Here is a 27,555-nt window from a genome sequence, read left to right on the forward strand (position 1 = left end):
CAAGACTGTATTTCCTGAGATCTTATGATAACTTCTAAACACTAATTATAATAACATACAGAGAAAACCTACAATTCAAGGTGAAAGGTTCCATGGAGATTGTCAAAATGAAGATACTTTATCTCTTGCCTTGGAATTTAAGTTTAAATAGCATCCATTTCTGGACTTGTCCTGACTGAAGATAACACAATAATTCAGTGTAATATAACAAAGTTCAAATTTGGTCCACTTACAAAAGAACTCTCATCAGAGTTGTTTTAAGCACAGAAGCCTTGGATTCCCACACAACAGAAAGCAAGCACTGGTTCTGCTTAGATCATTGATATACCAAGAGTCTCCAAATTTCTCAACCCCAAGGCCTAGATAAAGTAAAACAAGAACAACCAATAATTAGACACTACAAAAATCGTAACAAACCAAAATTCTTATGAAATTTTTCTTATGTGGTTCATCTTTTTCTTAAGATTCAAAAAGTCAGGCACCCTTGAAAATACACTGGGCTCCTCAAAATGCAATGTTCCCTGAAGCTTTGCTTCATGATACCAACTCACTGGTCAAAACCCAGGTGTAATTCCAGATACACTGATATTCCCTAAAAAAAAAAAGATTTCACAAATGAGTTGATTCCTAAGGGAAAAAAGGTGATTCCAGTCACAATAAAATCCATATTTAGGAATATAGCAAACTTGTTCAAAGCACCTACTTCAAGGAGAAAACAATGATATGAGCCAGAAATAACTGTATTTTATTTTTAAAAATATTTACAGAAAACTGTTCAGGAACTCATATTTTTGGATAAAGCAATATAAAATGGATTTATTTTCCATGAGTTCAAAAGCTTTGTTATAGTGTTTCCATTATAAACCTATTGATTAAAAAAAAAAAACAAAAACTACTAGAAAAACTCCCACAGTCAGTAGTAGCACCTTGATCTCCATGGTCTTATCACTACTCATTCCTATTACAAAAAATAAAAAAAGAAACCAAAAACCTGATAACTCACTCAACATGAAAGCTTACTATGTCATCAAACTTCTTTTTTCTCAAACTAGACATATGAAGTACATGAGCAGAAAAGGATTCCTCCTAATATAGTCTAATGACCTGTGTGCTATTTAAAATTTCAAATACTTTAAGTAGCATACAGTTTATCTAAATGTATATTAATGGATATAGATTGTTTATGTCCATTTTAAACTTAAGAAAGCCTATAACTACAGACTTATTTTAATAGGGAAATAACAAAATTTTTTAATTTGTTTAAAACAAATCTTTTAAAACAATTCCCACATAAACTTACAAGAGAAATTTAAAATGAAATAGGACATAACATTCTAAGCTCACAGGCAGAAAAGCTAAAAATATGCCTTACTTGTGTATTTACTATGAGATCTAAATATACAAACAAAATCAAAGCAATAAAGAATGTTATTACTATTTGATAAAGATTAGACAAACTATCAATAAATGTAAAAAATACAATGTATTATATGATGAGTTTGAATGCAAAAACCACATATTTATTAAACATATGATTAACTTAAAAACACCAAACCAGTTTGTTTTAAAGTGCTCCTCATCTAAAACCTTGGACAAAACCGTCACTCTAAAGTGAATTGAAAAAACAGTTTACAAGGCAAACACTGACGGCATGGTCAGGCACTACCAGAAAATGCTATTTGTTCTTTAAATAATGCCATTCTCAAGTTACGTAGGGCAGTCACCTTGAGAGATTCCTCTTTTTATAAATATTCATAAATAAAAAAAGTCTAGATATTCTAAAGAGCTGCAAATATCAATACCTTACAACAGTAGCTTAATAACGTCTATTCTGGGAAAAAAGCACTAAAATCCTCTTCCATTGCAAGTCGTTTATTTCTCTGGTGAAGTGAGCAAGGTCACTACGACATTAACTTCTTTCTAGAACAATGTAAATAACAATGCACACACATCTTAAATTTGGTAGGTCATAAAAGTTAGGATGCAATCTTTTTTTTTTTTTGATGCAACAGAAAAATAAATAAGTAAAAATTAAATACTTTAACACAACATTTGGTATTGATAAGTCAGTAGTGTCAACTTCATATACGAAGGACAGCACAGTCTGGTTTTTTAAAAATCCTCAATGTCATAGTATTTGGGGTAAAAATATCTCGAATATTAAATGTTTCCTTTTTGCTTAAAGGAATATAATACAAACACCATCAAGCTGCAACCTTAACTCATTTCAGCTGGGGTAAAATGACCATTTGGTCCATGGCACAAGTTATATATATATCACACTTCTGTCAAACTGAAACCTTAGGTTTATAAGATTTCATGTTTATAAGCTACAATACACACTGACTAAGCTGTCAGTCCCTCACAGTTTTTTAGAAAAATATCTACATTTGCCCTTATGGATGTCAAAATGTTACACCATCTTTTATTTAAAAAAAAAAAAAGGATGCACATTCATACTGTGAAGTTATTAGGAAAATACTCTTGCAAATAAACTATATAAAGATAAAATACACTTCAAAGGTATGTGGGTTGTTTTTTTGTTTGTTTTACAATATTCTATAAAGTGCAGAGAAATCCTAAGGGAAAAACTACTCCCTATAACATAGTTTAATTACAGCAGCTTTTGCATAGCAATACTTAGCGGAAGTTGGACACTTCCATTTCCTCAGGAAGAGAAGGATAAAAGAGGATCTTCTGATTCAGATTTCTTTTTGGCCATAAATCTGCTTTCTTCAGGAATGGTTGCTGATGCCAAATCTCCATTAAGTGTATTTCTTGAACAGTGAACAGGTCCTATTAAGAAATTGATTAAAAAGGTAAACATCCTACCAGTATAACTCCAGTCCTCTGTAAAAGAACATTTTCTATTCAGGGACATGAAATCACTGTAGCTTCCTGCCAAGCTTTTGATGGTTTGCTTAAAAGAGTAAAAATCTAACTTTTGTAATACTGGCAGTTGTAAGGAGAAACCGAAAAATTCATGAGAAGTTATGAAACCATCTGAAGTAGTAGAGATACTTGTTTTGTTCATTGCTAGAACCAAGGTTCGCACATAATGGAGTAATGAATAAGGATTTGCTGAATTTGAATTTAGTCTTCATTAACTATTGCTTTTTCAGCCTTATCGTTTTAATGCTGCTGGCATCCTCCTGATTTTCTAGGCAAAGAAACCAAGTTCTGAAAAGATCACAGGCCTAACCCAAGATCACACAATTGGTAACAACAGAACCTGGACTAACTCAGGTCTTGGTCTTTTCATCACAAGACTTTGTTTTCCTTAATATTTTGATTTTATTGGCGTATAGTTGATGTATTATGTTTTGTTAGTTTCAGGTATACAGCAAAGCATCACAAGACTTTCTGAGCAAAGCTGACTAGGTACCTCACACTGCAAGTTCTCACATCTCCATTTGGGATGCAGCTCACAAAACTAGAACTCCAGCTCCAAGCGAGCACATGAAACACACTGGCATGGTCCTGTTCATTTTCACATGAACATATTTTTAATTTAATATAAAATTTATAAATTTTTCAGAGAAGGCAATGACATACCACTCCAGTACTCTTGCCTGGAAAATCCCATGGATGGAGGAGCCTGGTAGGCTACAGACCATGGGGTCGCTAAGAGTCGGACACAACTGAGCAACTTCACTTTCACTTTTCACTTTCACGCATTGGAGAAAGGAATGGCAACCCATTCCAGTGTTCTTGCCTAGAGAATCCCAGGGACGGGGAAGCCTGGTGGGCTGCCGTCTATGGGGTCACACAGAGTTGGACACAACTGAAGCGACTTAGCAGCAGCAGCAGCAGCTACATCTCTCAAAGGAAAGTATGTGCTGACATAAAGACTTTCAACTAAGACTTGTCAATTTGCCCAGTACACTTTCTAAAAAGTGAAAGTCGCTCAGTCATGTCCAACTCTTTGCAACCCCACAGACTATGCAGTCCATGGAATTCTCCAGGTCAGGGTACTGGAGTGGGTAGCCGTTCCCTTCTCTAGGGGATCTTCCCAACCCAGGGATTGAACCCAGAGTTTCCCACATTACAGGCGGATTCTTTACAGCTGAGCCACAAGGGAAGCCCAAGATTACTGGAGTGGGTAGCCTATCCCTTCTCCAGGGGATCTTCTGGACCCAGGAATCGAATCTGGGTCTCCTGCATTGCAGGCAGATTCTCTACCCACTGAGTATCAGGGAAGCCCACACTTTCTAAGAAACAGAACTAATACAGTCTCTGCTTTGTCAGCTAACTGGGACACTAAATTTTAGGGTAAAAAGAAGGAAATCTAAGGCTAAAATTGACCTATCCTATACTTGCCAACTTTAAAAAGTTTTAAAGAGTTGAGATATGTGTATGGATATAAAGATTAATGCATGTGCATATATTAATGCAGGTATGTCTGTGGGTGTGCATACAAGGGTGTATAACTAATTATGTTACACTCCTTAAAGCTAAATTGTTAAATGGAATAGGCCATTACACTTAGATCTTATGAAAACAGTTTTCAACAATTCAGAACCAGAGGCTCTAAAAGAAAAGACAGCTAAGGAAAATGGCTGGCTTAAAAAATGAATTTAGCTATCACAAATGAAATTGACACCCTTAAAAAAGAGAAATGGCATTTTAAAAAAAAAGTACAAGGCAGTACGAAACTGCTTCATAAGTTCTAGATGAAAAGGGTCATGTATTTTCAAAGGCAGAAAGAGGAAGGTAAATTGCAATGTACAGAACCTGCCTCAGGTGACATTTTCCCCATACTTAACCTCTTTAACCATCTCTCTCTTGTTCTTATCACTTCGAAGATGTACTAAATTGGCCTAGGAAAGTTTCTTTCTCCCATACCCTTCCCCTACTCAATCCGTTTCCTTCTTTTGTTTATTCACTTGTTGCCCCAACATAAATTCAAAATGATAATGAGTAAAACAGCAGTGTTCTACATCAATAAATAGATTAGTTCTGTAAGAAAAATGGGCATTAAGAAAAAAAGATGCCAACAACTTCTTGAGATCTGAAAGTGAGCAGCAGTTCCTTCTAGAATCTCAACCATCTTCATGAACTTCACAGTCCACTCTACTTAAACCTGTTTAATGTTCTGATTAAGTCAAACAACTCTATATTAATGAATGTTTTCAATATAATCAAATACTAGAAATCCAACACTATTGTTTCATCTCATTTCAGCCACACTACAGATTAGCTGGGCTCCTATATGCAGTCTAAAGAATCTAACTACCATTCACCATTTCATTTCCATAAGGGAAATAAAATTTTGTTCCAAGCAGCTGACTTACAAATAAACCCTTGGAACACAACCTGTTCCTTAACTGAGAATAATATGTAATTTCTACCCCACATGTTTCATGGAAAAATAGTAAAGACTTTGGAAAGCAAAAGTCTATTAATGGAGTTGTAATAATAATACCATATTTGCATTCACTGGAAATCATGGTCACTACTGTCTATGTTCTGACAGACTTTCAAAGCTTCTCCTCTGAAGAAAAAAATAACTATCAGAAATCACAAAATCTTTCCTATTCATAGTATGCTGTCTCTTTAATAATAAGGAAGAAAAAGGCACAGGAATAAATGTTAGTATAATTCACCATCACCACCAGAAAAAAATTATTTACCTTGGCCATTTCAAATTATTTAAGTAACAATGCTGATTTATTTGAAGAAGGCAATGGCACCCCACTCCAGTACTCTTGCCTGGAAAATTCCACGGACGGAGGAGCCCGGTAGGCTGCAGTCCATGGGGTCTCTAAGAGTTGGACACGACTGAGCGACTTCACTTTCACTTTTCATTTTCATGCATTGGAGAAGGAAATGGCAACCCACTCCAGAGTCCTTGCCTGGGGAATCCCAGGGACGGGGGAGCCTGGTGGGCTGCCATCTCTGGGGTCGCACAGAGTCGGACATGGCTGAAGTGACTTAGCAGCAGTAGCAGCTGATTTATTTTCCTCTGAACTTAGAACTTGCCTTTATCTTTCCCTAGAATCCAACTCACAATTTATGCTTCCTTCTAAAATGTTTTTTAAATGCAAATATAGTGGGAATATAAGATTACTAAGAAATTACTAAAATGCAATGGGAGTAAAAATGTTGATATTACATATGTAAATCTAAGATACGGTATTTACAAAGAGATATTTAGTACTTCTTAGTACTGACCCTTGGAGAAGGAAATGGCACACCACTCCAGTACTATTGCCTGGAAAATCCCATGGATGGAGGAGCCTGGTGGGCTGCAGTCCATGGGGTCGCTAGGAGTCGGACACGACTGAGTGACTTCACTTTCACTTTTTACTTTCATGCACTGGAGAAGGAAATGGCAACCCACTCCAGTGTTCTTGCCTGGATAATCCCAGGGACGGGGGAGCCTGTGGGGCTGCTGTCCATGGGGTCGCACAGAGTTGGACATGACTGAAGCAACTTCACAGCAACAGCAGAAGTACTGACCCTATTCACTGCCAGTATTCTTCATTTCAACAATTACAGAGCCCCATACCTATTTTGGTGAACAGGCCAAAGGGAGAGTCATACCCCTTCTAACTTACTATCTGGGCCTTCAAGAGGAACATCATTACAAGAGTCTGTATCTGAGTAGGTTCTTCGGCGTCGCTGGGAGAGTCGGTGAAGTGTAGACACTGGTTCTTTTATAGAGTGGCTACTCCTGTAAATAAATTAAAAGCATTAAGGACTTCCAACAAATGAAAACACCCTCAACTTAACTGAAGTTTTCAATGACTTCTCTTTAAATGAAAGAGGAACTGTTTTTATACTCAAAGTTCTATTTCAGCAACATTCTACTCCTTCAGAGGTCAGACCATAAACAAGTCAAAGCACTTAGAACCCAGCTGGTAAGCTGGGGAATACAGCCTCTGAGCCAAACTGAAAGGAAAAGAGGTACAATGAAGTGACTACTTTTACAGAGGAAGGTCCAGCTAGAGAGTAACATGTCTTATGGTTAACAAGTATTTGAAATCTACAAGTTACGGGCTTCACAAGTGTATGTATCTGGTGTCACCCATACCCAATCTGAAACAGCAGAGCAAAGGGGACGGGCCAGCAGTGTGGGGGTGTGCTGGAGCCAACTCGCTGACAGCAGCAAGTGAAGGCCGGAAAAACTAGGTTCACAAATCAATCTGGGAAACCAGAGAACTAGAAAATCAAACTAAAAAATTCAACACAGAAGCAAATCACCACCCCTCAACAGCATTATCACTAGATGACAGCCCAACATTACTATTCTTAATGACAAACTTGATTCACCAAGAAAAAGTAAAGTTTAAAGACTCATATTGTAGCTTATTTAATAAGGCAAAATGGATAAAACACAGGTCAAAAAATTCGATCATAAAGATAAAAATTTGAAAAAATTAAAACTTTGTTAAAGGAACCAAGCTTTTATTTTTCTGGAAAATTCAGTTGGTGAAATATTTCATTTCCTGATAGATACAATACTGGACTCCTATGAGCACATAATAGTTCAATCAATAACATAATCATGAGAGGGTAAAAAATCATGACAAAATAATAAGGGGTCTCAGCATTTATTCTTTTTTTTTGGTAGTCACTCAATAGACATTTACTGAAAGAAAGATTCATTAAATTCTATAATACTTTACAAATTTCTAAAGTTTCACATACATGATTTCATATAATCCTATAATAAGCATTTTTTGCCTCTACCCCATATTAATGTAGAGACATAAATGCTATGTCACTATAATTTCATCACTTTCCAAAGAACCAATAAGACAACCAAAGCAACTCAAAAGAATATTACCTGCTAAGATAAATAGCATGGGATATCCTGGCAAGATCAAAAAGGTAAATTTTTTACATGTGCTGATATGAATATATACTTTAAAATATCAATTGCTTTTTCTCTCTTTTCAGTAACAGCCTTAGCTCCAAATAAAACAGCTCAGAATAAATATATGATTCTATAATAAACTATAGTAAAATAAGCCTAAGTTTGAAGCCTTAATACATTGAAAATGGATTTCTATTAACCGTCACTTGTTATAATTTACAGCTTAAAAAAAAGTATGATAGCTGGCAAGTTGCTTACCTTACTGGCAATTTTATTCATTCATTATTGTTCTTTACTGACTATCTAGTGGGGCCAGGCTCTATACTAAGCAGTAAGAGAAACAGTGATGAGCAAATCAGAACAAGACTCTGCCCATACAGAGTTTACATTCTATTTTATGAAAGACAAAAAAAATTTCCCTAAGTAGGTAGGATTTTGAGAGAATTTGGTCAAAAGAAAAGGTTATTTTACCTCTCTGTACTGCAAGAACCAGGATGGCTGACAGAACGCTTCATCTAGAAATTTTAAAAGAAAATAAGCTTAATCACAGGTCAAGTAGAACAAGACAGCTCTAATATATTATTATGGTGATGATAATTAACATAAATTTACTCAAAGAAAAGACAGCTGGCCAAAAAATTTGTTTTTTACAGACTCAAGTAACATTAGCACAAGACAAAGCTTTCTCCCTAGTAACTAATAACTGAAATCTTTCTCAAAGCATACAAAAACATGCTGGATTATTTTCTCAATATTAAAAACCAAATTTTATTTTATATATGTATCTAGGTGGCATCAGTGGTAAAGAACCCGCCTGCCAATGCAGCAGACATAATAGACACGGGTTCAACCCCTGGATCAGGAAGATTCCCTAGAGGAGGGTACGGCAACCCACTCCAGTATTCTTGCCTGGAGAATCCCATGGACAGAGGAGCCTGGCTGGCTACGGCCCATAGGGTTGCAAAGAGTCGGACACGACTGAAGCGACTTAGCATGCATGCACACGCGCGCGCGCGCACACACACGTGTATACATATAAATATATATAAAACAGTATACCTAACTAGACCCCTCAAAGAAAATCACACTATTTGTGATGAAAAGAAGTATTTAGAAAGTCAGAAAAGAAAACAGTCTAATAAATGTCTCTCTCTTTTTTAAAAGGCAGAGCTTCTCCTTGCCATTCATTATTCACATAGCTATTACACAGATGTTCCAAAGTGTGGGTGGTTTTCATGGAAAACAGCATTAATAATTCAAGCCTTTAAAGAAATCAGAAGAGAAACCCTAAGCCTTGACTAGGTTTCTAAAATCATATACTTAAAATATAAATAAATAAAATCTGATTCATCAGAAAGTTATTATGAAAAATACAAAACACAATTTAACCTACTCCCCCCAGAAGACAGAAGCAGCTAAGTAGATTATTTCAATGCTTGGCAAGTTATCAAAAAAGCAAACTTTTTACTAAAACTAAGGATGCTTCCTTTAAATACAGGAGCTCAAAAGTCTTAGAAGTAAGTTCAAGTCTAACAGTTGTGTTACATAAAGCCCTTCTACAGTTGCTCTGAGAAATCCCTGTTGAAATGAGAATTAAGACCCATCCAACTTGTAGTCCAGGGATACTTAATATGATTAAAATAAAGATGCAACTGGACATTAACAGCTGCTTTAAGAGAAATCACTTCCTTTAGGATTACTCACCCAGCAACACTCCCACTACAATTATCACTCAATTTATGGATCAAAAATGACAAGTGTTTAAACTTCCATGATGATTTGAGATATAACTGAATGCAAGCTAATTTAAAGAGAGACATGAGATTAACTATGCTAAGCAGTTACAAAGATCAAGTTAATTTTGGAATTCTCAGATCTTTCAGCTTTTTCATTTACTCATGTCATTAAAAAAAAAAGAAAAATTCCCCTTGAAGACTATCTGACCTTACATTCTATGCTATGTGTCTCCAGAACTATTTACCATAAGCCACAATTTTTGCTTTAAGAATAAAGTAAAATGGCACAGTGAGCAAAAATAAGTAACCTCTAACCAACACTTTCTGGATTATTTATTGGATTTTTTTGTAATGTTTCCACTGATAAAAGACTTTAGTTTAAAAGAGACAGTTATGGTTTACATAAAATACACATATGACTTCTCTGGACTATAGAATATTTCTAACAGAAAGCATTTTCCTCAGAAGTTTGATGCAGAAATCAGGTAGGTCTGAGGTGTTTTCATTATATTTGACTCTATAAAACAAAATATCTTATACAAAAATAATTGACACCTTAAAAAAAGTACTGTGTACCCCTTGTATATCAAGCTCAGGAACACACTACATCCATCCCAAAAGATTAGGGTTTTCTGTTCAATTATAATGTTATTTAGCAGTTCACAGTATACCTAAAATTGCTCTAAAAAGCAACACTGTCAAACTGCATTCTATCAAACGCTACAATCCTGTGAGTTGTTATTTAAAAATATACAGAAGGGTTCAACCATCAAATAAATTTCAGAAACACACCACCTCTCCTCAGAGAGTCACATGCACTTGAGCATAAAAGAGGTTCTAGAGTTCCAAAGAATAGCAAGGAGAGGTAAGAAAGCCTTCCTCAGCGATCAGTGCAAAGAAATAGAGGAAAACAACAGAATGGGAAAGACTAGAGATCTCTTCAAGAAAATGAGAGATACCAAGGGAACATTTCATGCAAAGATGGGCTCAATAAAGGACAGAAATGGTACGGACCTAACAGAAGCAGAAGATATTAAGAAGAGGGGGCAAGAATACACAAAAGAACTGTACCAAAAAGATCTTCACGACCCAGATAATCACAATGGTGTGATCACTCACCTAGAGCCAGACATCCTGGAATGTGAAGTCAAGTGGGCCTTAGAAAGCATCACTATGAACAAAGCTAGTGGAGGTGATGGAATTCCAGTTGAGCTATTCCAAATCATGAAAGATGATGCTGTGAAAGTGCTGCACTCAATATGCCAGCAAATTTGGAAAACTCAGCAGTGGCCACAGGACTGGAAAAGGTCAGTTTTCATTCCAATCCCAAAGAAAGGCAATGCCAAAGGATGCTCAAACTACCACACAATTGCACTCATCTCACATGCTAGTAAAGTAATGTTCAAAATTCTCCAAGCCAGGCTTCAGCAATATGTGAACCGTGAACTTCCAGATGTTCAAGCTGGTTTTAGAAAAGGCAGAGGAACCAGAGATCAAATTGCCAACATCTGCTGGACCATTGAAAAAGCAAGAGTTCCATAAAAACATCTATTTCTGCTGTATTGACTATGCCAAAGCCTTTGACTGTGTGGATCACAATAAACTGTGGAAAATTCTGAAAGAGATGGGAATACTAGACCACCTGACCTGCCTCTTGAGAAATCTATATGCAGGTCAGGAAGCAACAGTTACAACTAGACATGGAACAACAGACTGGTTCCAAATAGGAAAAGGAGTACGTCAAGGCTGTAATATTGTCACCCTGCTTACTTAACTTATATGCAGAGTACATCATGAGAAATGCTGGGCTGGAAGAAGCACAAGCTGGAATCAAGATTGCCGGGAAAGATATCAGTAACCTCAGATATGCAGATGATACCACCCTTATGGTAGAAAGTGAAGAGGAACTAAAAAGCCTCTTGAAAGTGAAAGAGGAGAGTGAAAAAGTTGGCTTAGAGCTCAACATTCAGAAAACTAAGATCATGGCATCCAGTCCCATCACTTCATGGCAAATAGATGGGGAAACAGTGGAAACAGTGCAGACTTTATTTTTCGGGGCTCCAAAATCACTGCAGATGGTGAGTGCAGCCATGAAATTAAAAGATGCTTACTTCTTGGAAGGAAAGTTATGACCAACCTAGATAGCATATTCAAAAGCAGAGACATTACTTTGCCAACAAAGGTCCGTCTAGTCAAGGCTATGGTTTTTCCAGTGGTCATGTACGGATGTGAGAGTTGGACTGTGAAGAAAGCTGAGTGCCGAAGAATTGCTGCTTTTGAACTGTGGTGTTGGAGAAGACTCTTGAGAGTCCCTCGGACTGCAAGGAGATCCAACAAGTCCATTCTAAAGGAGATCAGTCCTGGGTGTTCACTGGAAGGACTGATGCTGAAGCTGAAACGCCAATACTTTGGCCACCTCATGTGAAGGGCTGACTCATTGGAAAAGACCCTGATGCTGGGAGGGATTGGAGGCAGGAGGAGAAGGGGACGACAGAGGATGAGATGGCTGGATGGCACCACTGACTCGATGGACATGAGTTTGGGTAAACTCTGGGAGCTGGTTATGGACAGGGAGGCCTGGTGGGCTGCGATTCATGGGGTCGCAAAGAGTCGGACAAGACTGAGCAACTGAACTGAACTGAAGAAGTCCTATGACAGAGAAACCCAATTTGTTTAACTTAACCTAGCACTCCCAGACTAATCTGGCCATAAAACTCACTTTCATGGTACACTTATCTCAGAGAATGCTGTTAGTCCACCATAAATTAATTAGAAAACTATGATCTAAGTGGGGCTTCCTTGCCAGTCCAGGTTCAATGCACGATACTGGATGCTTGGGGCTAGTGCACTGGGACGACCCAGAGGGATGGTATGGGGAGGGAGGAGGGAGGAGGGTTCAGGATGGGGAACACATGTATACCTGTGGCGGATTCATTTTGATATTTGGCAAAACTAATACAATTTTGTAAAGTTTAAAAATAAAATAAAATTAAAAAAATAAATAAATAAATAAGTGGGGCTTCCCAGGTGGCACTCCTGGTAAAGAACCTGCCTGCTAATGCAGGAGACTGAGAGATGCAGGTTCGATCCCTGGGTTGGGAGGATCCCCTGGAGAAGGACATGGCAACCCATAATACTACTCCCGTAGTCTTGATTGGAGAATCCCATGGACACAGAAGCCTGGTGGGCTACAGTCCACAGGGTTGCAAAGAGTTGGATGCGAATGAAGCAACTTAGTATGCACCCACAATCTAAATAAATATAAGTAATAATCGTTACTAATTCTCATATCATTAAATTTGCTGTGGTGGGTAAGAAAATCTTAGAATAAATTGTACCCTATTATTTCTGCCAACATTTAAGCCTTCAGGTAACTGCTAAAATATAAGCCAGGTGGCATTCTTCCTCCTAAAAAAGGGCTCATGAAAATAGTTTGATTTGAAAAAATGTAGAGAAGAAGTCGCTCAGTCGTGTCCCACTCTTTGTGACCCCGTGGACTGCAGCCCACCAGGCTCCTCTGTCCATGGGATTCTCCAGGCAAGAATACTGGAGTGGGTTGCCATTTCCTTCTCCAGGGGATCTTCCCAACCCAGGGATCAAACCCGGGTCTCCCACATGGCAGGCAAATGCTTTATCCTCTGAGCCATCATCAAAACTTATCTCATCTCCAAGTTCCCCCACAGCATGCTCGAGTAAGTTTATTACCTTGAAAAGCTCAATGAAGCCACCACCCTTGGCAAAAAGAGTACTTGCTGTTCGGAGTAAGAACCTAATGTTTAACCTAACATTTAAACAGGTTAGATCTCCTCTGATGTAAAAATAACACATGTATTTTAGAGATGAGAAAAATAAAGTCCAGAGAGATTAAGTACCTTGCCCCTTTGGAAGGTTCAAATTCAAATGCCGACTACATGGTGTTTCAAACTCTTACAACTCTTTTAAAGATCTGCTTAATTTTAACCCCTTATGAGTAAGTCATCACCCTCTTGCAGTGCTTTTACCAGATAGAAGCATGCTTCCCAATCTTGAATGTCACAGCTCCCCAGAGCTCTGTATTTTCTTGGTATGCTGGGATAAATGGCACAGCCCTTCCAAAGAGAGGGGGTCAGGACCCTGGCACACACTGAGCCTGTCAACTGAGAGGCTCCCATACAAAATCTGAGTACAGTCAAAAGAAATTCAACCTGTTGACTCTTTCCCTCCCACTGCCTGTTTCCAGCCTTAGAAATAAACACAAAAACAAAGCTACATGCAAGATCATTGGTAGAAAAACCACAAGTCCTAACCATTTGAACAGGGGAAGGTGACACAGGAGAAACTAAGGGGTCCGGATGGGACAGCTGAAACATCTCGGGTTTAAACTTGGCATTTGCTATCTTCACACATTCCTCAAGCGTCGTGATGAATGTATTACACGTGGCACTAAGTAGAGAAGAAGCTTCATTCATGTTCTGAAAAATAATATGCAAAGAGTTTAACAGACTCATACACAATTACGTGGATTCATATACCATCTTATAATCAAGTAATAATCATTACCTTCAATGGACACCTTATTAGATTATGTTCAAATCTATTTAAAATACATTACCTTAGAAAACTAAATCAGTGAACGAATAAAAATTCTCTCTCAGGCAAACAATATATGAAATTAGACTCCATGAAAAAATAACTCTTACACTTAAACCAAGCATCATATTGAAAAACTGTGTACAAAAATTTATCTTAAAAAAACCTAACCTAGACTGTAAGCCTCTAAGTATCAGAATTCCAAAAGTGATCACAGTAGTGGAGACAATGACTGAAGAGGCAGGCAGAATTCATGTCTCCCTCCTGCACATTACCATTTCCCCCTTGGTAGAATACAAACTCCAAGGTTTTTTGTAAGACAGCAGAGTGTCCTGCTCCTGGGGGATGAATATAGACTGGTATAAGTCAGTCATGTCGATTCCACGATCCTTTGTCAAATACTCATTTTTCCTAGTTTCCACTGACTCAGACTAAAAAGATAATGAGAAGTCTGCTGGGGTTCTGGAATTTTCATCCTCTGATGAAGCCAAGGTAGAGAGTCTCTCTCTCTCTCTCTACCATGGCCACCCACTGCCTCCTGCTTCTATGAGACCTTGCAGTAGCATAGAAGGCTCAGCATGAGGAGAAAAAACCAACACACCAAGAATGGCAGAATGGAAGGAAGAAACAAGACTGGGTCCCTAACACTGTCCCTGAGCCACTGGAGCGGATGCGAGGGCACCTGCCTCTGGAGAGCCTGCAATGAAGCAGCAAGCGCCTTCAAGTTTAACATACCTACATCCAGAGACAACTGCCACGATCCTTCCCCAGCAGAAGGCCACAGTAGAAGCAGGAAGGTTTCGTGTTCCACTTCTCCCAAGTCAGGCAAAAGGGGACTGGGAACCATGCTGGCCTTTCACCCAGAGAGCAAGCAATAAGGCTCACTGTCCTACCTTATCAGAAAGAATGAGACTATTTCATAGACAGGTCTCATAAATCTGAATTTTGATTCTTACATCACTGTTCTAAGAGGATTTTTTTTCAAGTTCTTTTATAAAGCCAAATTATTAACCCTCAATAGCTAAGCTAGAACCTTATTACAAAAGAAAGAACATAGCAGCTGTCCAGTGAACTCAGGCAGTCAGTCAAGGGAACAGAGCCTGTAATGCTTCTTCCCCACCCCACCCATCAAATTATCAACTGGCTACAAAGACAGACCTTGATTCCTTGGAGAGATGTACTGCCTGCTGCTTTATTCTGGTTCTACAGACCAAATCTAAAAGATCATACATGTTTCCAGAGAGTCTACAGTACAAGAGGTCTGAAGCTGAGAATAACTTGTCTTGAAAGTTTTCCTCAGTCACCTTACGTGACGGTGCTCACCCACCGTGTATGCAGGAAAGCACAATCAGACAGGAAAGGGCCGTCTTGGATGTACCTCTATGCTGAGCGATGAATGACTCTCATCGTGGTGAACAAACTCTTGGATCGTATGAACTTGCTTCATTAGGAGGTCACAGTAGAGGCGAAGTTCAGACATTTTGGTTTTCAGAGACTCACTGGTTTCACTTATTTCTGAAAGGAACACGTGCAAACATTCAAACAGACCATTTTCATATTTTAGGGGCTAAGCAACAAAATGGAATCATTAAAAAGTAAGGCAATAGATATAAGTACCTATAGCTTAGAAGGTATGAGATCTTGAAAATAGAATGTAAAGTTTTGCCCTTTAGAGGAAACATCATCTTTTTGGATAACTAGAAAAAGCTGGGAGTCATATATCTGACACGAAGTTTAGGTAGACTAATTTCCAGAGAGGAGCTGATGACAATGAATGCCTTATACAGGATATTTCCATTCCGCTATTCATCTTTCATTTAATAAGTGATTGTATTTCTTTTTTTGTAAATTGGCTTTTCTTGTCCTTTGCAGTTGTCCTTTACAGTCCTTTTTCCAGTTCTGATTTTTGTTTTTCTCTTAATAATAAATAAATTGAAAATTTGTAAAAGTGCTTATGCATTAATATTAGCAATCTTTCATCCATTCAAAATACTACAGATATTTTTCAAGATCTTTCAGCTGTCTTTCACTTTTCTTTATTGTATTTCGGTATATAGGAGTTTTTAACTTTTATGTTGTTAAACTGCTCTATGTAAGCATTTATTTATTTTCTTTTGTTCCTTTCACAGCTTTATTTTCACATAATATTGTTTTAAGAATCTGTTTCAACTAAGAACCTACTTTTCTTTATTATCTCCAGACACACTAAACATCAGCCATAATCTTAGCCACTCACTTAGCAATATCTTCTAAATAGATGTGTAGGCAGCGGAGAAAGGAAAAGTAGCGCACACAGCGGTCCTGGTGCTTCTGCGTATTCCTGGAGCCAGTGGCACTGCTTTGTGCTAGCCACAGAGCCCCGGTAGCCAGAGTGGACCACAGCAGCTCAGATCTGGCTGCCCATTTAACCTAACGTAAGTTAATTTCTACCCAAGTTTAAGGCCATTTTTTCTTTTTTATTGTAGTTACATTATATATACACACACACACACATATATATAACAAAATTTACTATTTTAACCATTTTTAAATATACAATTCAATGGCATTAAGACCATGCACATTATTATACAACCATTACTACCATCCATCTGCAAAATGTTTTCATTTTCCCAACTGAAACTCTACACACATTAAACACTAACTCCCCTTTCCCCGCTCCCTTAATCCCTAGAAATCACCATTCTTTCTGTCTCTATGAAACAAAGACACAGATGTGGAATTATACAATATTTGTCCTTTTGTGACTGGCTTATTTCATTTAGCATATATTCAACATTCATCAATGTAGGATTCATCGGAATTTCCTTCCTTTACAAGGCTGAATAATATTCCACTGTATGTACATATCATACTGTGCTTACCCATTCACCCAACTATAAACATTTGGGTTGTTTCTATCTTGTGGCTATTCTGACGACTCATTTTCTCTTATCCTACCCTTAACCATACTTTATCCATGATGTTCTTCCATATATCTGAAAAGTATTTAAATTCAACCCTTAGCCTTCATTTTGCAATATCCATATTTAGTTGCTTTCACTAATTTAAATAACTTCTACTGTTTTTAATTATAGAAGTAATACATACTCTGAAAATTTTTGAGAAACAAAAAATATGTAATAAAAAATATATAGAAAAAAACCCTGCAATCTCACAACCAAGATATAAATACTGTTATTATTTTCACATTATATTTGCACATAACTAATACCATAAATTATTTGCTTGGCTTTTTATTTTTCTTTTTGGCCTTGCTGCAAGGCTTAGGGGATTTTAGTTTCCTGACCAGGGCTTGAACTTGGGGCCATGGCAGTGAAAGCAGTAAGCCCTAGCCACTGGACTGCAATGGAATTCCCTTGCTTGGCTTTTGAATTGGCAATATGTGAACACGGTAAAGTCAAAAGGTACAGCCACAGGGTAAAGTGAAAAGCGAGTCTTCTTCCACAAATTCCCTTTGCAAAGGTAAGAACTTGACCAATACTTACATATTTTTCCTGAGCTGGCCAAGGAATGGCTATGTAATTTTGAATATTGCTCTTTTTAATTAATTATTATATGACTTTGGGCATTTCCTCACATCATCAAAATCCCTCCTAAACATTTTACAGGCTACATAATATATCAGCCTATAGAAGCACTATATAGTTTACTGAACCTTTCCCCTAAATTTAAACCTTGGCAATAGTTAGAAATTTTTCATTATAATGAACATTTATGTACACAGATCAACATTTCTGATTATTTATCTGGAATGAATTACTATAAATGAACATAACAATTTACATTTACGTTTAAAAAATATTTCCACCATGAAGGAAAAATGTATAGTTACCTTTTTCTTTTTTAGTCCTTGTATCAGTCAAACAGGCTTTGGAGCTCCCCAGAGCAACCAGCCACCTCTGTCTCTCGGCTGCATTCACTGCCTTCATGTAGAAATGCTGCTCTCCTGGAATGATTAATTCCATTCTCGTGTTGTCAGCTGAATGGACTATGATGATAAACAAAGGCGAGATACAGTCACGGACTTAAGTAATTTGGGGAAAATCAAATCATCACTTACTGTTAGAAATTTGAGACCTAAAACAACAAACTTTGATTCAAGATGCAGGCAGTACCACCTCCCTAAGGGGCTATCCAGGGGCACCCTCTAAGCCACCATTCTCACATATACCCAGGTGGGCAGTCAAGTGGTGGCAGCATATGAAGAGAAAACAGCCAACAAATTAACTACTGAATGCGAGATCTAAGAACTCCCTCCCTTGGGACCACCTGTACCACTGCCACACTTCCTATACTTTTTACTAATTTCTCTGAAAGCAGTTTGTGTTTTGGAACACTCCCCACCCCCCACCCAAACCTAGGATCAATTCAGTTCAGTTCAGTCGCTCAGTCGTGTCCCTCTTTGCGACCCCATGAATCGCAGCACGCCAGGCCTCCCTGTCCATCACCAACTCCCGGAGTTCACCCAAACTCATGTGTTTCAAGTCAGTGATGTCATCCAGCCCTCTCATCCTCTGTCGTCCCCTTCTCTTCCTGCCCCCAATCCCTCCCAGCATCAGAGTCTTTTCCAATGAATCAACTCTTCGCATGAGGTGGCCAAAGTACTGGAGTTTCAGCCTCAGCATCAGTCCTTCCAGTGAACACCCAGGACTGGTCTCCTTTAGGATGGACTGGTTAGATCTCCTTGCAGTCCAAGGGACTCTCAAGAGTCTTCTCCAACACCACAGTTCAAAAGCAGCAATTCTTCGGCGCTCAGCTTTCTTCACAGTCCAACTCTCACATCCATACATGACCACAGGAAAAACCATAGCCTTGACTAGACGGACCTTTGTTGGCAAAGTAATATCTCTGCTTTTTAATAGGCTATCTAGGTTGGTCATAACTTTCCTTCCAAGGAGTAAGCGTCTTTTAATTTCATGACTGCAATCACCACCTGCAGTGACTTTGGAGCACCAAAAAATAAAGTCTGCACTGTTTCCACTGTTTCCCCATCTATTTCCCATGAAGTGATGGGACCAGATGCCATGATCTTAATTTTCTGAATGTTGAGCTTTTCTTGGCATAAAGTGCAATAAATGGTTAAGTAAAGTAACCTTCCATCAGAACAATAGTCCTCAAGCAATGAGCATCTCATAATAACCGGGAAAACATGAGCATTTTGAAGATCTCCTCTTCAAAGATCTCCTCCTCTCCTACACTACCCCCACCCTAGATCTCAGACAAAAGAAAGCTAACCAAGAATTATACTGAGCCAATCCTCAATCTTTGCTGTAAGATTAATTTCTGTTACATTTTCATTAATCAACAAATATTTACTCTGCTCAGAGCAGTGCTTGTGGAGGGGAAGATAGAAGAGGGAAAAAAAGGTGTCTTTGCTCTAACAGAGGAAATAATTTTATCCAGGCAACAAACTAAAATGCTAAAAATAAAGCACTGAAATGTTGAACTCTTTGGTACAGAGACATCATGTGTGATTACAACGAAAGGTAAGCAGCAGCAGAAAGTGAAAAAGTTTAAGAAGGATCTGATGACAGCAGAACCTGGTTAAGAGAAAAATAGCACAAGAAAAGGCCTAGATAACGAACTGAACACAATATGTACTGAGGATATCAGGAGACAGGCCTAAATAGAGCCTTGTGTTGGATTACAAAATGATATATTCATGAATAAACAAGCTGGGTGGAGTCAAATGATGAGGAGCCCAGAAAGTTTGGCAGAAGCCCTAACTTAGATGATCAATTACTGAAAATACTGACCAGATGCTCAGTGTACAATGGCAAATAAGTGCCACAAAAGTTTTGTTATCCTATTATTCTACTTATAAAGACCATTCTTGGATATTTTGTTGTTGGTCACTAACTCATGTCCGACTGTTTGCAACCCCATGGAATGCAGCACACCAGTCTTCCCTGTCCTTCACTATCTCCCAAGTTTCCTCAAACTCATGTCCATTGAGTGAGTCAGTGATGCCATCCAACCATCTCATCCTCTGCCACCCCCTTCTCCTGCCCTCAATCTTTCTCAGCATCAGGGTCTTTTCCAATCAGTCGGCTCTTCCCATCAAGTGGCCAAAGTACTGGAGCTTCAGCCAAGCATCAGTTCTTCCAATGAATATTCAAGGTTGATTTCCTTTAGGACTGACTGATTTGATCTCCTTGCTGTCCAAGGGACTCTCAAGAGTCTTCTTCAGCAAAATTCACAATTCGAAAGCATCAATTATTCGGAGTTCAGCCTTCTTTATAGTCCAACTCCCACATCCATACATGACTACTGGAAAAATCACAGTTTTGACTATATAGACCTTTGTCAGGGAAGTGATATCTCTGCTTTTTAATACATTGTTTAGGTTTGTGATAGGTATTCTTCCAAGGAGCAAGCATCTTTTAATTTCATGGCTGCAGTCATTGCCACAGTGATTTTGGAACCCAAGAAAATAAAATCTGCCACTGCTTCCACTTTTTCCCCATCTATTTGCCATGAAGTGATGGGTCTGGATGCCATGATCTTAGTTTTTTGAATGCTGAGTCTTAAGCCAGCTTTTTCACTCCTCTTTTACCCCCATCAAGAGGCCTTTCAGTTCCTCTACTTCCCTTATAGTTATTATAAAATATTGGCTACGTCCCCTGGCTGTACAATATATCCTTGTAGCTTATTTATTTCATACACAGTAGTTTGTACCCCTTAATCCCTTACCCCTGTTTTACTCCTTCTCTCTCCCTGCTCCCCAGTGGTAACTACTAACTTGCCCTCTACATCTCTAAGTCTGCTTCCTTGTACCTTACTATTTTAACAAAGGTCAAGAATAATCTTTTCTAGGACCTCCTGGCAGTCCAGGGGTTAAGACTCCACATTCCCAATGCAGAGGACACAGGTTCAATCCTTGGTCTGGGAACCAAGAGCCCACATGACTCATGGAAGAGCCAAAGAAAAGCACATTTTCTTTAATATCCATTAATGTTGAATGTATGAATATTCAATGCCTCCCTCAGCAACTCCACTCCAGTTCTAGATATATACTGAACAGAAACACATATATATGTTCAACAAAACAAATATATGAGAATGCTTATGGCAGCTTTACTTATTACAGTCCCTAAACTGAAAAAACAAACACCCATCAATACTAGAATGGAGAGCCAATCACACAATAAAAATATTACATATCAATAAGAATGGTGACTGTTACACAAAACAATTTAGATGGCTTTCACAAACATAATATTTAGTTAAAGAAGCCGGACACACAAAAAAATACTGATCTATTCCATTTATAAAATGCTCAAGAGCAGACAATACTTTATCTATGGTGATAAAAGTCAGATTAATGGTAACCTTTTAGAGAGATTAGTGGCTCAGGGAACATGATTATTATCCCAGCATCTGGAATGCTGACAATATTCTAATTCTTGATTTGGACTGTAATTACACGATTGCATTCAGTACTTTGGCATTCATAAGGCTGAATATTGAAGATTTATGCCCACTTCTATATCTTACTCTTTAAACAAACAAGGACAATAAAAATGCTGCCATGACTTGAAAAAGTTCTAGAGTTGCCTTAGAATTCTGCCACTAATAGTCTTTAAATATCCTCAAGGTTGTCAAATCTTTGAACTTTGAATGCAATTTGATTTATGACAAGAGTCAGTATCTCATTTGGAATCAAATCTGAGGAATAAGATTAAATAAAACCATCATTTTAAAAATAAAAATTCATGCTCTGAATGTGCTTTTCTTGTGTGATTCATAAAAATAAACTTGTGTGATTTATAAAAAAAAAAAAAAAAATTAGTTCAGGGATAAACCTCATATAGTTCAGGGACTATGCATGTAACAGGCCCACCAGGGTGAAGTGTTCCTATATCTTATGTAGCCATGAACCCCTGTGTGGCTTAACACTCCTTGCTCTAGTGCTTTATCTTTTCCTTCAATTCTCTTTAAAGAATTCAATACTTTTCATTATCATTTTCTCTGCTCTCTCCTACCTGCCTGCACCCCACATACCCCAACTACGCACACAAATGAATCAATGGTCCACAAAACCTTCCTTTATGAAAATTACAGCAGGACTTAAACTGCTTTATTTCTCCCCTTTTGAAAAAGCATAGTATGGGGAAAAAAAAAAATGGGGAGGGTAACTTTACAGTAGAAAAATCTGATAGACACTGCTTTAGCCAGGTGGTCAAGGTTAATGTCAAGAGTAATGTGTCAGCTCTCTCAGGTCCTAACTACCAAGATGACCAAAAAAGAAGGAACAATAGCCGTTCCTAAAAGGGCTACAGCCACATGCAGCCTATTCACTGCACCAGCTCTGCCCAATGTGCGCCCAACGACACCATTAAGGCCATTCAAAAATTCATCACTGAAAACACAGTAGAGGCCGCAGCCATCAGGGACATTTCAGAAGCAAGTGTTCTATGCCTATGTGTTTCCCCAGCTGTACTTACGTTGAAACTACATTCCTGCATGAGTTGTGCCAGTCACAGGCACAGGACTCATTCTCGTGAAGCCCAGATGGACCAAACACCCCAACCCCAGTTTAGACCTGCAGAAGCTGCCCCATGACCTCCACCAAAGCCCATGTAAGGAGCTAGGTCCTTATACACTGAAGAAAAACCATACCCTCCAAAAAAATTAAAATAGAAATTATACTTTGGGTAAAAAAAGTGGGCTATCATGTTGTAGCAAGTACTCCTGGTACGATGTGATGAGAATGGCACTTTACCTCTGTGATCTTCCTCCCTAAAACCCAGAAGCCCAGTCTAATCATGGGGGAAACATCAGACAAATTCCAATAAAGGGACTTCCTACAATATTCCTGATAGTACTCCTGGAAACTCACAAGATCATAAAAAAAGAAGAAAAGGAAAACATCTCTATAACCCAGAAGAGCTTATCTGCAGTTTAGCAAAAAACCAGAGTTTACAACTCTGAGTTCATACTTCACAAATCTAGTTCGCTGGCCTCATCTTCTTTGAGTTGAGCTCCCAATCTTTACAATACCTTTCAATGAGAATGAGAAAAAAACCCAAAAAACACTTGTAGACTTAGCATGGACACTCAAAGTGGCATCCACAAGAAACTGTTATTCAAGTCCAAATTGGAAGACTAACACTTGTACTTTGAATTTCATGTCTAAGTATTTTTATAGAGAGAGAAACATAAAAAACTCGTGCTTAACAACACTAAGTACCATTTCTGAATGCTATGGAGATAAATGGCACTAGAAAATACCTATCTGGTTTTCTCCTCTTTTTGCAGTATGCTGAAGAAACTATCACTTACCTAACTTCAGATTCATCTAATTCAATATATTCACTTACCTTTAATTTCACAAACTGCCATCTTTATACTTCCTTTGCTTCCTTTGCAAACGTCATCTTGAGAATCATAGTAGGACAGGATTCCATTATCTAAAACAAACCAACGAGGCTGCCAACCTACAAAGATCATAAACAACAAAAGATTGATAAAAAGTTACATTCATCACACTGAAAACTAGGATTGCAAAATTTACTATCCATGTCATTTCTTGATTCTAAAATAACATCCTAACAATGAAATTTTTAACTGCCAAGATCTGCCCAAAATACTTTTGTATCAATCTCCATTTTGTTGGGAGAGATTTCTGGAGAAACCTCTAGATCAGCATAAATATGGGGAATGACACCTTTATTCTGCCTCACAACCTTCTCATCAACAACCCATCAGACCCATCTTTAATAATCGCTCTACATACAGAGTGCAACACAAACTGCTCATTTTTTCTAACAGAACAAGAGTTATGATGTAATGGAAAAAGCAACAGAAGACATGGATGCTAGTTCCAGTCCTACTTTCATTTTTCAGTTGAGTTGCTGTTGTTGTTTAGTTGTTAAGTTGTGTCCAACTCTTCTGCAACCCCATGGACAGCAGCCCGCCAGGCTCCTCTGTCCATGGAATTTCCCAAACAATAAAACTGGAGAGGGTTGCCATTTCCTTCTCCGGGGGATCTTCCCAAGCCAGGGATTGAACCCACGTTTCCTGCCTTGGCAAGCAGATTCTTGAGTCACCTGGGAAGCCCTTTAGTGGAATAACCTGGGAAAAATCTTTTCACCTAATAAATATCAAAAATTTCCAATCTTCAAAATAAGTGGATTGAACAAGAAGTCCTCTCAGGTGCCATCCAGCTGTCTAATTCTGCAATGTGATCTTCCTCTCTACTATAAAACACTTTGCCTAAGCAAACTCCTAAGAACTTCAAACTATGGTACACTTGCACTCATTTCACATGCTAGAAAGGTAATGCTCAAAATCCTTCAAGTTAGGCTTCAGCAGAACATGAGCCAAGAACTTCCAGATGTACAAGCTGGGTTTAGAAAGGGCAGAGGAAATTGCCCGAGATCAAACTGCCAACATTCATTGGATCATAGAGAAAGCAAGAGAATTCCAGAAAAACATCTGCTTCATTGACTACACGAAAGCCTTTGACTGTGTGGATCACAACAAACTGTGGAAAATATTAAAGAGATGTGAATACCAAACCACCACCTCACCTGTCTCCTGAGAAACTTGTATGCAGATCAAGAAGCAACAGTTAGAATTGGACATGGAACAATAGACTGGTTCAAAACTGGGAAAGGAGTATGACAAGACTGTATATTGTCACTCTGCTTATTTAACTTATATGCAGAGTACATCACATGAAATGCCAGGCTGGATGAATCACAGGCTGGAATCTAGATTACTGGGAGAAATAGCAATAACCTCAGATATGCAGATGACACCACCTTAATGGCAGAAAGTGAAGAGGAACCACAGAGTCTCTTCATAAAGGTGAAAGAGGAGAGTGAAATAGCTGGCTTAAAACTCAACATTCAAAAAAACTAAGATCATGGCATCTGGTCCCATCACTTCATGGCAAATAGATGGGGGAAAAGTGGAAGCAGTGACAGACTTTATTTTCTTGGGCTCCAAAATTACTGTAGAAGGTGACTTCAGCCATGAAATTTAAAAGACATTTGCTCCTTGGAAGGAAAGCTATGACAAACTTCAACAGTATATTAAAAAGCAGAGACATCACTTTGCCGACAAAGGTACATATAGTCAAAGCTACGGTTTTTCCAGTAGTCATGAATAGATGTGAGAGTTGGACCAAAAAGAAGGATGAGCATCAGAGAACTGATGCTTTCAAATTGTGGTGTTGGACAAGACTCTTGAGAGTCCCAATCCTAAAGGAAATCAACCCTGAATATTCACTGGATGGACTGAATGTGAAGCTGAAACTCCAGTACTTCAGCCAACTGATGTGAAGAGCTGACTCACTGGAGAAGACTCTGATGCTGGGAAAGACTGAGGGCAGGAGAAGGGGATGGAGACAGAGGATGAAATGGTAGAGCATCACCGACTCAATGGACATGAGTTTGAGCAAACTCCAGGAGACAGTGAAGGAGAGGGGAGCCAGGCATGCTGCAGTCCAGGGGTTGCAAAGAGTTGGACACAACTTAGCAACTGAACAACAGCCAGAACACCACCACCAACCCCCCTGCACACAGTGAGTGCCGAAAGAATTCCAGTCTCTTCCAGTGAAGTTGCACACCCTGCGGTGAGAGCATGGGTTCCCATCACTCCTCTCCCTTTGCCCTGCTTACACAGCACAGGCAGAAATGCTAGACACTGAAAATAATTCATTTAATTAGTGTTTATTCAGTGCTACAGAACACAACTTATCACAGATTTGGCTCCAATGCAATGGTGGGGATGAGGATGAGGGCTTTCCTTGAAGCTTAACTTCCACTTTTTCCAATCAAACTCAAGTGTTCCCTGAAATCTTATCAAGCATACACTGATTTACAACAGTTCACTGATTAATAACAGGGTGACCATGCTGGAGGCAGTATGACTGCCCTTGTTCTTTCTGTGACTATTAAATCACCATTCAGCCTGGTCACTTTAGACACGGACTGCTATATGATTAACCAGTTCAGTTTTTATGGGTCAAACAGTACCAAGACAGAGACAGACAGGGAATTCATTCTTAAACCGTGACATAGACTCAGGATTTACCTCCCCAAAAGGCTTTACTGGTTACGCTTTCAAAATGACAATGCTGAGTTTTCATAAAAAGATTAAATTTCACAGTAGAGAACATGGTAGTATCGTTCAGAGGGATGGATATCCAAAACCAAGTTTCAGATGCTTGGAAAATTCTTTTTATGAAACACTATATTCCTTAATGAGGCCTAGCAAATTGGTACATGAACTTGATCTTGTTCATCACTACATTCCCAGAACGTAGGAAAGGTGCCTGGCACATACCAGGTGCTTTAAAAAAAAAAAAAATGTGATTGAGTGAATGAATAATTAAATACTAGAAAATTAAGATATTGCCTGTTACCCATGAGAGTATGGGGCTTCCCAGGTGGCTCAGTGGTAAAGAACCCGCCTGTAATGCAGGAGAGGTGGGTTCAATCCCTGGGTTGGGAAGATCCCCGGGAGGAGGAAATGGCTACCTACTCTAGTATTCCTGCCTGGAAAATTCCATGGACAGAGGGGCCTGGTGGTCCATGGAGTTGAAGAGTCAGACACAACTGAGCGACTGAGCGCACACATGAGAGGAGAGATATGCAGCTTATCCACGAGAGTATACTGTACTGGGCATGCATAGAAATGATGAAAATGGTTTCTTTCCAAACATTAATTCAGCCTGACAAACTATAAGCAGCGTACGGTGAAAATGCACTCCTCTACCCCAGGTCCATTATCTTTATGGGACAAATTGTGATTTTGTAAGCTTGCGTTATTGTGATTCAGAAACTCTTTCAAATAAATATTGAGCAGAATGATTCATTTAGAATTTATACCAACTTGAGAGGTGACTATAGTTAAATATATTAATCTAATTAAGACTGCTATTGACCTTCTCTACATACCTCTTTGAAGAAATAATTAATAAAATCATCTCAACTGATTCACACATATATATGAGGACTATATCTACAAAAAAGATTCATAGGTATTCCCTTTTTTACTACCTTTTCAAAACACATGTTTTTTAATCTCAAACTATCAAATGTTACTGAAATTCTTATTCTCTACAAAGGATTCTCAAAGAACACTGTCAAGGAACTGGAAGGTTCCTTAAAGATCACAGTAAGAACAGTCACTCATCCTTCTGACCTAAGATGAACTAAAAGTAATAATAAGCATGCCACTGAGCCAAATTTAAATATTAAGAAGAGTTCTTCCAAATAAAAGATTTCATTTTCTCAAGCTCCTATGCGCCATACTAGCAGTGAACTTAAATGCTCTACAAAGATAAAAACTTCAAGCACACAAGGTTAAAAGCACAACTAGCTGGAGGGTCACTAAGACTACATTTCGTTCCTGGAATAAATTATGACTTATCTTAGTAATCACCCATTGCTCTGGGCTACACATAAGAGG

At 38.4% G+C, this 27,555-nt stretch overlaps 1 protein-coding gene and 1 pseudogene across 3 annotated transcripts in view; one reads left to right on the top strand and one right to left on the bottom strand.

Moving 5' to 3' along the window:
- Positions 1-722: 722 nt before the first annotated feature.
- Positions 723-27,555, bottom strand: part of PLEKHA3 (pleckstrin homology domain containing A3) — a 29,177-nt gene continuing 2,344 nt past the window's right edge. For all 3 annotated transcript variants that reach the window (XM_055572096.1, XM_055572095.1, XM_055572098.1), the window contains exons 2-8: positions 23,454-23,570; positions 17,963-18,118; positions 15,506-15,642; positions 13,845-14,009; positions 8,294-8,337; positions 6,561-6,676; positions 723-2,796 (exon numbers count right to left, since the gene is read on the bottom strand). In XM_055572096.1, the coding sequence (XP_055428071.1) occupies positions 2,669-2,796; positions 6,561-6,676; positions 8,294-8,337; positions 13,845-14,009; positions 15,506-15,642; positions 17,963-18,118; positions 23,454-23,570 (863 nt within the window). In that variant the 3' untranslated portion in view covers positions 723-2,668. The remainder of the gene's footprint in view (positions 2,797-6,560; positions 6,677-8,293; positions 8,338-13,844; positions 14,010-15,505; positions 15,643-17,962; positions 18,119-23,453; positions 23,571-27,555) is intronic.
- LOC129647986 (40S ribosomal protein S26-like) lies at positions 22,240-22,695 on the top strand (annotated as a pseudogene).

Source organism: Bubalus kerabau, chromosome 3, assembly GCF_029407905.1.
Source record: "Bubalus kerabau isolate K-KA32 ecotype Philippines breed swamp buffalo chromosome 3, PCC_UOA_SB_1v2, whole genome shotgun sequence".
Taxonomy (NCBI): domain Eukaryota; kingdom Metazoa; phylum Chordata; class Mammalia; order Artiodactyla; family Bovidae; genus Bubalus; species Bubalus kerabau.